At 43.2% G+C, this 14,350-nt stretch overlaps 1 protein-coding gene across 1 annotated transcript in view; it reads left to right on the top strand.

Moving 5' to 3' along the window:
* Window positions 1–14,350, top strand: part of HSF4 (heat shock transcription factor 4) — a 105,503-nt gene that overhangs the window by 50,479 nt on the left and 40,674 nt on the right. Inside the window, exon 4 of the mRNA XM_089692844.1 lies at window positions 5,776–5,900. Coding sequence (XP_089548970.1) covers window positions 5,776–5,900 — 125 coding nt within the window. The remainder of the gene's footprint in view (window positions 1–5,775; window positions 5,901–14,350) is intronic.

The following is a 14,350-nucleotide window of genomic DNA, read 5'->3' as shown; positions in this document are numbered from 1 at the left end:
GGAGGAGGAACCCGTGGGCTCTGTTTACATACCCAGGAGGAGGGGGAGGAGGGAACCATGGGCTCTGTTTACATACCCAGGAGGAGGGACCCATGGGCTCTGTTTACATACCCAGGAGGAGGAGGGACCTGTGGGCTCTGTTTACACACACAGGAGGAGGGGGGAGGAGGGGGACACACTGATCTGAGGTCTGTAGAAAGTGTAAGGGGTTAAGTGGATATGTGCTGGGGGGGGTGGCGCTTTGGCAGGGAAGAGTAGGTTGGATTTGAAATCTGCCCCCTCCTTCTAGCACAAGCCCTCTCCCCTCCCAAAGCACCCCCCCCAGCATATATCTGACCCCCCCAACCACCCCACCCCCACTAGCACTAGCCCTCTCCCCTCCCAAAGCGCCTCTTCACCACATATATAACCCCCATTGCTAGCTCTAGCCCTCTCTCCTCCCAAAGCACCCCCAACACATATCCTACCCCTCCACACTAGCACTATTTATTTATTTCAGGTACTTATATAGCGCTGTCAATTTACACAGCGCTTTACACATATATATTGTACATTCACATCAGTCTCTAACCCTCAAGGGGCATACAATCTATGGTCCCTAACTCACATTCATACATACACATATTAGGGAAATTTAGACAGGATCCAATTAACCTACCAGCATGTCTTTGGAGTGTGGGAGGAAACCGGAGTACCCGGAGGAAACCCACACAGGGAGAACATGCAAACTCCAGGCAGGTGGTGCCCCATGGCTGGGATTCGAACCAATGACCCTAGTACTGCCAGGCGGAAGTGCTAACCATTTAGCCACTGTACTGCCCTGCACTAGCCTTCTTCCTCCCAAAGCACCGCCTCAACACATATCCAACTCCCTCCACCCCCCCTGCTAGTAATAGCCCACTTCCCTCACAAAGTGCCCCCCAGTACATATCCAATCCGCCATGCTAGAACTAGCCCTCTCCCCTCCCAAAGCACCCCCCCAGCACAACATATCTGACACCACCCCCTGCTAACACTAGCCCTCTCTCCTCCGAAAGTTCCCCCCCCAAGGACATATCTGACGACTCCCCCCACTAGCACTAGCCCTCTCCTCTTACATACCCCCCCAGAACATATCCAAATCCCCCATGCTAGCACTAGCCCTCTCCCCTCCCAAAACACCCCCCCAGCACATATCGGACCCCTACCGCTAGCACTAGCCCTCTCCCCTTTCAAAGCACCCCCTAGCACATTTCTTTCCCCCTTGCTCCCCCAAATTAAAGGGATACCGGCTGCCACAGAGGGGATGATCATGGCGCATCTGGAACCCCAGCACCCCAAGATAGGCAGGGCATTTGCCCCGGGTGCCCATGCTAGCTTCCTCCTGCTGGGCAAGTTAGTGGAGCCAAATTCCAGAACTTGTTCCAGGACTCAGCCTGGATTCTTGGGACGCTAGGATATTGTTCAAATCTCAGGAAAGGCCCATAAAAACCAGGACGGTTGGGAGGTGTAGATTTGTATTAGAATGGGGGAGCAGATTTGTGTTTGGGGGGAAGGGTTTGTATTGGGAGGGGAGATTTGAGTGGGAGGATTCGGGATGGAAGTGGGGAGAGGACTTGTGTAGGGGGAGCTTGGGGGAAAGATGATTTGTGCTGGAGAAGACAAGGGGAGCGGACTTGTTACAGGATGGGGAGCATGTTGTGCTGGAAGAAGGATTTGTACTGGGAGGGGGATTTATGCTTGGGGGGATGTGGGGGTGCGGTATTTGTGCTGGGATGCTGAGTTGTGCTTGGAGGGGGATTTGGGGCGTGGAAGATGATTTGTGCTAGGAAGTTGGATTTTTCGGGGAGAGGGTTTATGCTAGAAGTGGGATTTTGTGTTTGGGGGGGAAGTGGGAGGAGAAAAAAGATTTGTATTACAAGAGAGATTTTGGGGGGAGATTTGTATTGGAATGGAGGGCTGAGCTGGGAGGGAGGATTTGGTGGATGGAAGAGGATTTATTCTGAGAGGGGTATTGTGGGGAAGGAGGGACTGTGCTATTAGGGGAAGAGGATTTGTATTAGGAGGGGGAATTGAAAGTGATGGGGATAAGTACTGGGATGGAGAAGAAGGTGGGATTGTGCTAGGACTAGGGATTTTGGAGATGGTGTAGGAAGACTTGTGCTGAGGAAGGGGGGAGAAGATTTGTTTTTGTGGGGAGGAAATTTCTTTTGGGAGGTATAGAAATGATTTTTGCTGGTGGGGGAGCATAAAAATTATGGATTTTTATTGCAGGAGAGGGAGTGAATATTTTTGATGAAAGGGTAAAGTGGGGGAGAGTATTGCTCAAGGAGGGAATTGTGTACCCTCCTTACTCCTCCACTGTGCGTTACTGACTCCTGACTCCTACTATGCATTACACACTCCTGACCCCTGCATTCTGTACATTATTTATTCATGACCTCTGCATTCCAAGCATAACACTCACAATTTGGCCACACTAACTGTTCAGCACGGTGCACTAAGCTGCTTTGCTACTCTCCTTGGGGCACCCATAAGTTTCCTAGGTCTTTTACAATCTTATTGTGCTGCTAAAGTGTTCGGGTTTGGCTTGAAGAAAAGGTGGCAACCCTACTCTCTCCACTTGCTCCTTCCTCACAGGGCAGACTGATAGCAGATAGCATTGGCCCCTGCTGCTGTCAATCAAATCCTATGATGAGGGACCAGGGGCGGGACCAAGTCCCGCTGTCTGTATCAATGGATGCAGGCGGCGGGGCTTGGGACCGAGCCCACACCTGTGCCCCCATAGAGAGCAGCTCCTTATGGGGGCCCTCACTTCACAGGAGGAGCCGGTAGCGCCAACAGAGGACCCCAGGGGAGGAGGATCAGGGCTGCTCTGTGCAAAACCATTACACAGAGCAGGTAAGTATGACAGGTTTGTTATTTTTAAGAAAAATTAGGGTTTACAACCACTTTAAGGGCATGTCATCAGAGAAGTACAAAATCATTCTTAGCTTGTTGTTTTTTATTGTCTGCCCTCATATTGTAAAGCGCTGTGCAAACTGTTGACGCTATGTAGATCCTGTATAATAATAATAATTGCATGGCGAGAGCTAACCTCCTTCTGAGGGTGTTGCTTAGCTGTCTTTGGTTTCATTACTCTATAAGTCTCTGATTCAGTAAATACAGCCTGTAAAGTCAGGATTTCTTATTACTATATTTTTTTTATCAGGTTCAAGAATGTGTAAACCCAACATTTCATATTCCTGATATGTGTCTTCTGCACCATGTACTTGTTTGAAAAAGTGGCCTTTGTATTGCTTCCTTTCTGTGAAATCCCTGGTTCCAGCCAGCCCCTCTGCTTTCCTAATAAATCTGACCGCACTAGATATGAGAGCACAGCGTGGTCAGTTGTCTAGCTATGCTGGGAAGTCAGCCTGTTCTCCTCCAAGCATCAGACTTGCCCTGACATGCCCCCCACCCCGTGCACAGCCATTCACTGGGAAGATCAGTGTACTGTTGTGTATCCTTCCCCAGCTCTTTAAGCTCCTTAAGCAGCTGAGAACAGAGATTATGTGATCACTTATAAGGGGAAAAAAAGGTATTTATAATGTTTCTAATACCTATACAAAAATGTTTTACCCTTCATTTTTATTTTAAACTGTATGGGATGTTTTACAAGGTGAGGGTTTACATATACTGTAGTATACGTTATTGGCTCAAACAGTATTGATGCCAGAAGATTACTATGAAAGACCAGAAGGCTGGTTTTAAAGGCAAACAAAGTTAAATCTTATCAAAACTTCAAAACTATTAGTTAGGACTTCTAGCTTCAGGCATTAAATTATTAACATAGTTTACGTTTACAGCTCTGAAATGAGAAAGGTTCTTTAAAGCTTTTGTGGTCATTGATGTCTAGACTCCAAATTTTGCAGCATCAGCATGTGTCAGTCAACTTGACAATACCTCTGGGACTAATTTTCGAAACTAAATCTTTTTTAGAGACATTTAGATTGATTTACTGCACTATTTTGGTGTTAATGCATTGCAATTTGAGCCTTACAAAATGTACGGCTCAAATTGCTCTGCACAGAAATCACGTGTGATTTACACAGGAATGTGGTGCAGATTCTGTGCGAATCACATGCGATGTGCCGCACCGCATCAATGTGAACTTAGGCTTAAAGTGGTTCTAAAGGCTCAAGGTTTTTTACCTTCCTGCATTGTATGCAGGAAGTTAAAAAAACCTTCTGTGTGCAGCATCACCCCCAGTCCCACTAATACCTAAGCCCCCTCTTGATCAAGCGAAGTGCACTGGAGTCTCGGCTATCCCGGGACTCCCTGATCTCATTGGCTGAGATCAGGGCTGCTGTTAGAAACCACAAGGCCCCATACAACCAACCTCACAGGGCCCTCTTCCCCAACAAAAAAAAACAGATTACTATGCTTCAGTTATGAATGAACACAGTGAGCGATGGGTACCAATCACTCATTGTATTCATTCAGGAAAGGAAGGGGCTGGTAAACATGGCATATTTACTGGACCCTTCCTCCAATCTCCATCCTGATGGATTCTGTTGCCGTTGAAGTGTATTGCAGTGCTGGTGGGAAGGAGTGGATGGAAGCCAGCAGCAATGCAAGAGTGAGGGGCTTAAGCGGCAGGGGAAATGTATTGTGCATAGGGAGGGTGATGGGTGTGGTGGGGGGTGTTGGGCAATTAGTGGAACTGATCCCCTGTATGGCTCTCACTACTGCAGCTGAAAGCCTGCGGGAGAGGAGAAGCAACCTATCAGCTGGCTGAAATTGCCCCCCCCCCGCTGTGCCGATCACTCTCCCTGCCCTCATCCTATTCACACAGCTGCCTGGGCCCCCCTGCTGGCCTGGGCCCCGTACAGGAGGACTGGTGGTACCCCTTTTCCAGCCTTGGCTGAGATAGAAGCAGGAGCCATTGGCTCCCACTGCTGTCAATCACAGCCAGTTTGCCAATGAGAAGAGAGAGGGATGAGCTGCGGCTCCGTGTGTGAATGGACACATGGAGCACATGGAGCAGCGGGTGTCCCCATAGCAAGCTGCTTGCTTTGGAGGCACCCAACAGGAGGGAGATGAACCGAGAAGAGGAGGATCCAGGCTGCTCTGTGCTCTGGTTCACACTGTGTGGGTTGGTTGCAGGTGCGGGAATCGCATCTGCTCCCTCACCCGCAACCACCCGAAGCTGAACCGTGCTGCTCTTACGGGATGAAACACAGTCATCACCTATGCAGGGTGGGATTTGGTAAGGCTATCCACAGAAATGAGATAGATAGTTGGGCTAACTTGACTTTAGCAGACACTTGATAGCCAAATAATGTCAGAAGAAAAACTGATCATGGGCTAGTTCACACCGCGATGCTTAGCAGTAACATGTGATGCTCCATGCGTGTTACCAAAGTTCATTCATTTTGAATGGTTCCCAACAAAGTAAAAGATCACACCACTTTCATTTTTTTTTCACCGCAGTAAACTGCAAAGCACATAAAAAAGATTGTTGATTCAAATGGCCTGAATACAAATAAATCCCATCTCCAGCCTTCTGATATGCCTCTAGTGACACAGTTCCCCCACTATTATTCCCAGTACTGTCTAGCTGATGTGGCCATTACGAAGTCATGGTGTCACCCCTCCCCATCAGATTTGCTGTTATGTAGAGTCCTTCAAGCTGGTGGGTGTGTAGCTCACTGCCATCTACACACTCCTGAAATCTCTGAACTGGGTGGATGGATTCAATATAAATGTCATTACAGGATAATAAACTATGTGTTTCAATGGCATTTTGCTCAGGTGTCCGTTGTGAAGAGTGAGGAGACCAAACTTCGACATGAGGATGTAAGCCGACTCCTGTATGAAGTCCAGACCCTGAGGAATCAGCAAGAGAACACAGAATGCCAGATGCAAGATATGAAACAGTGAGTTCTAGTGTGCACATTGAGATACATAGGGCCGTACCCAACATATAGGCAGGGCTGCTGTTAGAAACCACGGGGCCCCATACAGCCAACCTAACAGGGCCTGCCCCCCCCAAAAAAAACAGTTTACTATGCTTCAGGTATGAATAAACACAGTGAGTGATCGGTACCAAGTACTCATTGTGTTTATTTAGGAAAGGAAGGGGCTGATAAATGTGACATATTTAGGCTGCATGTACACTGCAGCTTATAAACGCACGTGTAGGAGCTTTTCTGCATTTTTTTCAGCAGCCCCTGAACTCTCCCTAGTGTTTTCCTATGTGTCCATGTACACTATGTCGTTTTCAGGCAGTTGAGTTTACAGTAGTTTTTTTGAATGCACCAAACTTGCGTTTATAAGCGTTTGCGTTTGGAACATTTTTTTAACTCTTCCATTTCCAGATGCTGTGCAGAGCCTTTTTTCATCATGAAAAATGCATGCAAAGCGTACTCAAAGCGTACTCAAATGGACCTGGTACACCATACTTTGAGGTTTCGCATGAAAGAAAATATGTTAGACACTGCTGCAATAATTTCTGCACAGAAATGAGCTGGAACACATCCAAACACCACAAATAAAAAAAAAAAAAAAGACAGCTAATCTCAACAAATACTGCTGGGAGGGAAAGGAGAAGGAGCCACTTTCAGCTGCTGCAGAGACAGCCATACTGGGGATCGGTTCCAGTATTTGCCCCCCCACAATGTGCTGAGCACCTTCCCTGCCCACATCCGAATCACCCAGCTGCCTGGGTCCCCCCTGCTGCCCTGGGCCCCGTACAGGAGGACTGGTGGTACCCCCTTATCCATGGCCCTGTGTAAAGGCAGACTAGGGATGTCAAAGAGGCAATGACTTTATGGACAAAGCTTATAATAGTATTTTATGATTCTATTACTTTTCTTTCATTTTTAACTATTTATCTGTATCATTAAAGCAGAACTTTACCCATAACAACTTGATAAAAAATAATGTTCTTTAGCAAGAAAAATGTACTCCACATTAATATAAATGCTAACAATATTAATGTGTGCTGTAAATTTCCTCCAGTATTGTCCCTATTTCTTCAACCTGGAGGCTGCCATTTTGCTGAAGCCTAGAGCCCCTGAGCAACATGTTATTTTTAGGCAACAGATCGACCTCTAGTGGCTCTGATTTTAGGCACAGCGCTGAAAAAAGAGAGCAACTGAGCATGTGCAGAGTAGGGAGAGGCAGTGTTTTCATGGATTTTAAAGAGTATAGACACTTATTTTTAATGTTTTACATAACTATACCTACAAAAAGGGCCAGCATGGAGTAATTTAGCAGGACTTAATTTTCTGACTCAAGTTCAACTTTAAGTAAAAATAACAGAAAATGGTGGAAGACGGTGCACTCCACTGCAATCCATTCAGCTAGTTCTACAGCACACATGTCACAGCTTTGTTCTACTGTGCCCAAAACCTGATGCTGGATAAATAGTTACTTTAATTTCCTTTGTATATGACTGGGTATGTAAAATGACTACCCAATACTTCAGTACCCAAGCACATAAAAATATTGATGGGCGAATGCTTTAAGCATTCACACGGCCGTCACTTATAATTGCCATTATATGTGTAATATGTTTATTACCTATGACTGTTAGCTCCATATAGTGGTCAGAAAGTGCTATTTTCCTGAAGCACCTCAATCAGTGCAGTACTGCATTATGGCCACTAGATGGAGTTGCCAATCATAGGAAATAAACATATTACACACACTATGGCAATTATTTGTGACAGTTGTGCGATGGCTTGAGGTAGTCTTGCAGCAAATGTTTTTTAAATAGCCCTCTAAATGTTAGCCACCATTTTGTATTGTCGCTAAAACTTTGCATGTACAGTACATCTTTTGCATAACAAAATAGTCTCTAAATCAGGGGTCTCCAAACTTTCTAAAGAAAGGACTAGTTTACTATCCTTCAGACTTTAGGGGGGCTAGACTGTACCTAGTAAACAAAGCCTGATCTTTAGTATTAGGAGGAAAAATAGTTGGTGTCAGTGGGAGGAATAGTGCCCCATTGTTGGTGTCAGTGGGAGGAAGAGTGCCCTATTGTTGGTGTCAGTGGGAGGAAGAGTGCCCTATTGTTGGTGTCAGTGGGAGGAATAGTGCCCCATTGTTGGTGTCAGTTGGAGGAATAGTGCCTCATCATTGGTGTCAGTGGGAGGAATAGTGCCCCATTGTTGGTGTCAGTTGGAGGAATAGTGCCCCATTGTTGGTGTCAGTGGGAGGAATAGTGCCCCATTGTTGGTGTCAGTTGGAGGAATAGTGCTTGCTTGTTGATATCAATGGCAGGAATATTGCCTCAAGGGCCGGATAAAGGCAAGCAAAGGGCCATATCTGGCCCCAGGGCTGCAGTTTGGAGACCACTGCGCTAAACAATGAACCTTTTACAGAACTACAGCAGTGAAAAACTAATGCTGTTCAGGGGAGATTGGGTCAATATTCCTCAAAATGCAGCCTAATTAGTTACTAGGTAGTAGTGACATCTCTGAGGGTTAAGCTACAAAGTTTTATATGCGTTAATCATGTTACTAGTTCATAGAGATTTATAGGCTGAATACTGGTTACATACAGGTGAAACTTGAAAAATTAGAATATCGTGCAAAAGTTCATATATTTCATTAATGGAACTTAAAAGGTGAAACTAATATATGAGATATACTCATTACATGCAAAGCAAGATAGTTCAAGACGTGATTTGTCATAATTGTGATGATTATGGCTTATAGCTCATGAAAACCCCAAATCCACAATCTCAGAAAATTAGAATATTGTGAAAAAGTGCAATATTCTCGGCTCAAAGTGTCCCACTCTAATCAGCTAATTAAGCCATAACACCTGCAAAAGGTTCCTGAGCCTTTAAATGGTTCTCCTAGATTGTAAGCTCGAAAGAGCAGGGCCCTCAATCCCCTCATGTTTTGCATTGTATTGTTATTGTTCTGTCACATGTTCTGTCCCCCTCTGTAATGTACAGCGCTGAGCGAACTATTGGCGCTTTATAAATACTGTATAATAATAATAATAATAATAGTCTGGTTCAGTAGGAATCACAATCATGGGAAAGACTGCTGACCTGACACCATCATTGACACCCTCCATAAGGAGGGAAAGCCTCATAAGGTAATTGCAAAAGAAGTTGGATGTTCCCAAAGTGCTGTATCAAAGCACATTAATAGAAAGTTATGTGGAAGGGAAAAGTGTGGAAGAAAAAGGTGCACAAGCAGCAGGGATGACCGCAGCCTGGAGAGGATTGTCAGGAAAAGGCCATTTAAAAGTGTTGAGGACTTTCACAAGGAGTGGACTGAACAACAAACAACATCAGAAGCGTCTTACCTGGGCTAAAGAAAAACAGACCTGATCTGTTGCTCAGTGGTCCAAAGTCCTCTTTTCTGATGAGAGCAACTTTTGCATCTCATTTGGAAACCAAGGACCCAGAGTATGGAGGAAGAATGGAGAGGCACACACTGCAAGATGCTTGAAGTCCAGTGTGAAGTTTCCACAGTCTGTGTTGATTTGGGGAGCCATGTCATCTGCCGGTGTTGGTCCACTGTGCTTCATTATGTCCAGGGTCAACGCAGCCGTCTACCAGGAGATTTTGGAGCACTTCATGCTTCCTTCCACAGACGAGCTTTATGGGGATGCTGACTTCATTTTCCAGCAGGACTTGGCACCTGCCCACACTGCCAAAAGCACCAAAACCTGGTTCAATGACCGTGGGATTACTGTGCTTGATTGGCCAGCAAACTCGCCTGACCTGAACCCCATAGAGAATCTATGGGGTATTGCCAAGAGAAAGATGAGAGACATGAGACCGAACAATGCAGAAGAGCGGAAGGCCGCTATTGAAGCATCCTGGTCTTCCATAACACCTCAGCAGTGCCACAGGCTGATAGCTTCCATGCCACGCCGCATTGAGGCAGTAATTGCTGCAAAAGGGGCCCAAACCAAGTACTGAGTACATATGCATCCTTATACTTTTCAGAGGAACTTTTGTTCTATGTACAATCCTTGTTTTATTGATGTATTGATGTAATATACTATTTTTCTGAGATTGTGGATTTGGGGTTTTCATGAGCTGTAAGCCATAATCATCACAATTATGACAAATCACGGCTTGAACTATCTTGCTTTGCATGTAATGAGTCTATCTCAAATATTAGTTTCACCTTGAAATTTACGTCATTATTTTCACACAAATTGAGCTTTCTTTTGGTGGTATTTGATCACCATTGGGATTTTCATTTTTTTATTACACAAACTAAAAGAGACCGAAATTTGTAAAAAAAAAAACTATATTTTTTACATTCCGCTACAAAACACATCCAATAAAAATGTAAATAAATCAAAGAGTGCGCTAAATATAAGTAAATACAAAAATTATTAGTTTAAAATAATGATGTCCGTGATAAAAATTTTTTATATAAAAGTCCTTCCACCATCACAAAGTAATTAAACAGTTCTGAAATCTTGTATAAATCAAACGTTTAAAACCAAAATGTTTTATTAAAACGTCAGAAATGCACTCACAAACAGGGTGTCTAGCCGACACCACTGGTTTCCGTCCCGTGAGGACGTCAGATGATGAAACTAGTAGGGTGGGGCTTCTTTTGGATGTGACGTCGGTACGCTCCTCGTAGACTGTCGGCTGTGATATCGCGGTGAGCGAGGCTCGTCCCTGCTTTCTTGAGGCTGTCATTGCTGGTGTCGGATAGACACCCTGTTTGTGAGTGCATTTCTGACGTTTTAATAAAACATTTTGGTTTTAAACGTACTGCACCATGATTTCCTATTTTGATTCCCCGAACATGATCTATGGTATGGAGACGTGATGACTACCTGCTGTTAAGGCTATTCCATATTGTGCTGACTGGCTGCTTGCAGTATATTGCTCCCAGTTTGGATTACTTCTGCTGATCATCACTCCCAGAGCAAACGCTATCTTTGCTGATTTATAATCTGGTCAGCCTGGAGCTCTGGTGAGTGTACCCATTTCATTCGGTGGTGGATTTTTTTTGCACGGTGTTTGAGTTATACAAGATTTCAAAACTGTTTAATTACTTTGTGATGGTGGATGGACTTTTATATAAAATGTTTTCTATCACGGACATCATTATTTTAAACTAATAATTTTTGTATTTACTTATATTTAGCGCACTCTTTGATTTATTCACATTTTTACCTTTTTTTGGTTAGGAGTGCAACTTTTGTTTTATTTAGTTTGTGGCACTTTTTTTCTCTATTTCTTATATTATATCCAATAAAAAATTTTAAAAATCAAATTTCTTAATAAATTTAGACCAAAAAGTATTCTGCTACATGTTTTTGGTAAAAATAAAAAAAAAGTGTATATTGATTGGTTTGCGTGACAGTTAAAGCATCTACAAACGATGGTATATAATATATATATATATATATATATATATATATATATATATACTGGAATATTTATTTATTTTTATACTAGTAATGGTGGTGATCAGTGATTTATAGTGGGACTGTGATAGTACGGACACTATTGTACACTTTATGGGAACTGACTCTGACTCTAATACAGTGAATGGTGCTAATAATATACACCTGTACTAATGACACTGGCTGGGAAGGGGTTAACATTTAGGGGTGATCAACTGTGTGCCTACAAATGTTTACTGTGTGTAGTATTTGTTGTTTTTACTAAACAATGTGCTGTTCTTTACTCCCTGCTTTGTAGAAAAAAAAAAAAAGCACACCGCTGCTGTCTGTGGAAAGCCTTGTGTTGTTCACCAATACAGGGCTCTTATCTGTCATTCACTCAGTCAATCAGCGGGTCCTGGCCATAAATAATTGACCGAGACCCGCTGGTCGGCTTGTACTGCAGTGAATGAGGGCGGTGTGCGCACGTGCCCTCTACCCAGAGATGCTGGATCACATACATGTACATGATCCAGCGCAGAGGGCCTGCACTGTCACAGTGTATGTACAATGTGCGGTCCACAAGCAGTTAATATCCATTGAGGATATAGTGGCAGTTTTAATGATGCTGTATACAGAGTAAAAAGTTATAGCAACCAATCGGATTTTACTTTTTCTCATATTATTATTTAGTGGTATATACAGTTGTGTTCAAAATAATAGCAGTCAGACATCACTAACCTAATCAATGATATTTCTACATGGCAAATAATTTACTAGCAGGTGTAGTAGAGTAATAGAAATCCAACAGACCCAACAGTCATGACATGCATGCTGCTGATTCTGTGTAATTGAATCACTATTTGAAAGGGGCATGTTCAAAATAATAGCAGTGTGGAGTTCTATTAGTGAGGTCATTCATTCTTTGAAAAACAGGTGGCAATTATTGCCCTTATTTAAGGAAGGAAGGCAGCAAATGTTGTCCATGCTGGTTACAGTGCATTTCTCTCTGAAATTCTGAGGAAAATGGGTCATTCCAGACATTGCTCAGAAGAACAGCATACCTTGATTAAAAAGTTGATTGGAAAGGGGGAAACATATAAAGAAGTGCAGAAAATGATAGGCTGCTCAGCTAAAATGATCGCAAATGCTTTAAAATGGCAACCAAAACCTGAAAGACATGGAAGAAAGCAAAAAACTACCATTCGAATGGATAGAAGAATAGCCAAAATGGCAAGGACTCAGCCAACAATCATCTCCAGGAAGATCAAAGAAGGTGTAAAGTTACCTGTGAGTACTGTTACAATTAGAAGACGCCTATGTGAAGCCAAGCTATCTGCAAGAAGCCCCCGCAAAGTCCCACTGTTGAAAAAAAGACATGTGCTGAAGAGGTTCCAATTTGCCAAAGAGCACATTGACTGGCCTGAAGAGAAATGGCGCAACATTTTGTGGACTGATGAAAGTAAGATTGTTCTTTTTGGGTCTAATGGCCGGAGACAGGTTGTCAGACGACCCCCAAACACTGAATTCAAGCCACAGTACACTGTGAAGACAGTGAAGCATGGTTGCGCAAGCATCATGATATGGGGATGTTTCTCATACTACGGTGTTGGGCCTATTTATCGCATACCAGGGATCATGGATCAGTTTGAATACATCAGAATACTTGAAGAGGTCATGCTGCCTTATGCTGAAGAGGAAATGCCCTTGAAATGGGTGTTCCAACAAGACAACAACCCCAAACACACCAGTAAACGTGCAACATCTTGGTTCCAGACCAACAAGATTGAGGTTATGGAGTGGCCAGCCCAATCCCCGGATCTTAATCCAATAGAAAACTTGTGGGGTGACATCAAAAATGCAGTTTCTGAGGCAAAACCAAGAAATAGAGAAGAACTGTGGAATGTCGTCCAATCATCCTGGGCTGGAATACCTGTTCACAGGTGCCAGAAGTTGGTTGACTCCATGCAACACAGATGTACAGCAGTTCTCAGAAACAGTGCTTATACAACGAAATATTCATTAAGTGATTCAAAGGAAAGCAAAATCTTCAAACATTTTTCAGTTTATATAGTGAATGTTTGAGTTTGTAAAGAAGAATACAAACACTGCTATTTTTTTGAACAGTCTAATATTCACTTTTCTTCAATTTTTTTAGAGGAACAACACAAATTTGATACATTTTTCTTCATGTTTTGATTTGGAATAGAATGTGTAGTGTTCCCAATGCATTTGTGTGTATGGAAATAAAAGCTATTAGAAGGATTTTGAGCTTTATTCACTTTTTTCAACACACTGCTATTATTTTGAACACAAACTGTATATATACATTATTTCGCATTTCTGGGTAGGGGGTGTGCGCGATTCGTGCGTGCGCCCTACCCACGTCAGTGATGTCAGTGACACCAAGTCAGTTCCCCCCAGTGTTAGAATGTCTGCCACAGTCCTGCTATAAGTCGCTGATTGCAACTAGTAAACAATGTTTTTTTTTTAAATTCCAGTTTATATACTGACGTTTTTTAAACACTATAACTTTCACGTAAACCAATTAATTTACACGTATTGGGATTTTGTTTAGCAAAGACATATAGCAGAATACATTTTGGTGTATATTTATGATGAAATTAGATTTTTAAAATTTTTTTACTGGGCATGTTTAATAGCAAAAAGTCAAAAATATTTTTTTTTTCTCAAAATTGTCGGTCTTTTTTTTGAAAATGCAAAAAATAAAAAACGCACAGGTGAACAAATACCACCAAAATAAAGATCAATTCGTGGGAAAAAAAAGGACAAACGTTTCATTTGGGTGCAGTGTTGCATAACCGTGCCATTGTCAGTTAAAGTAACGCAACGCCGTAACGCAAAAAATGGCCTGGTCAGGAAGGGGGGTAAATCCTCTGGAGGGCAAGTGGTTAATGTCCGCATCTGTTCACATCAGTTTTTTTGAACAGAAGAAAACCCTACTTTTTTTCTGTTACAAAAAACCCGGAATGGACGAAAA

This window comes from Staurois parvus, unplaced genomic scaffold (genome assembly GCF_062004578.1).
Source record: "Staurois parvus isolate SC_StPar_1 unplaced genomic scaffold, SC_StPar_1.0 ptg000607l, whole genome shotgun sequence".
In the NCBI taxonomy this organism is placed as follows: domain Eukaryota; kingdom Metazoa; phylum Chordata; class Amphibia; order Anura; family Ranidae; genus Staurois; species Staurois parvus.
Note: the sequence above shows the minus strand (reverse complement) of the source record. Positions and strands in the feature narration are given on the sequence as shown.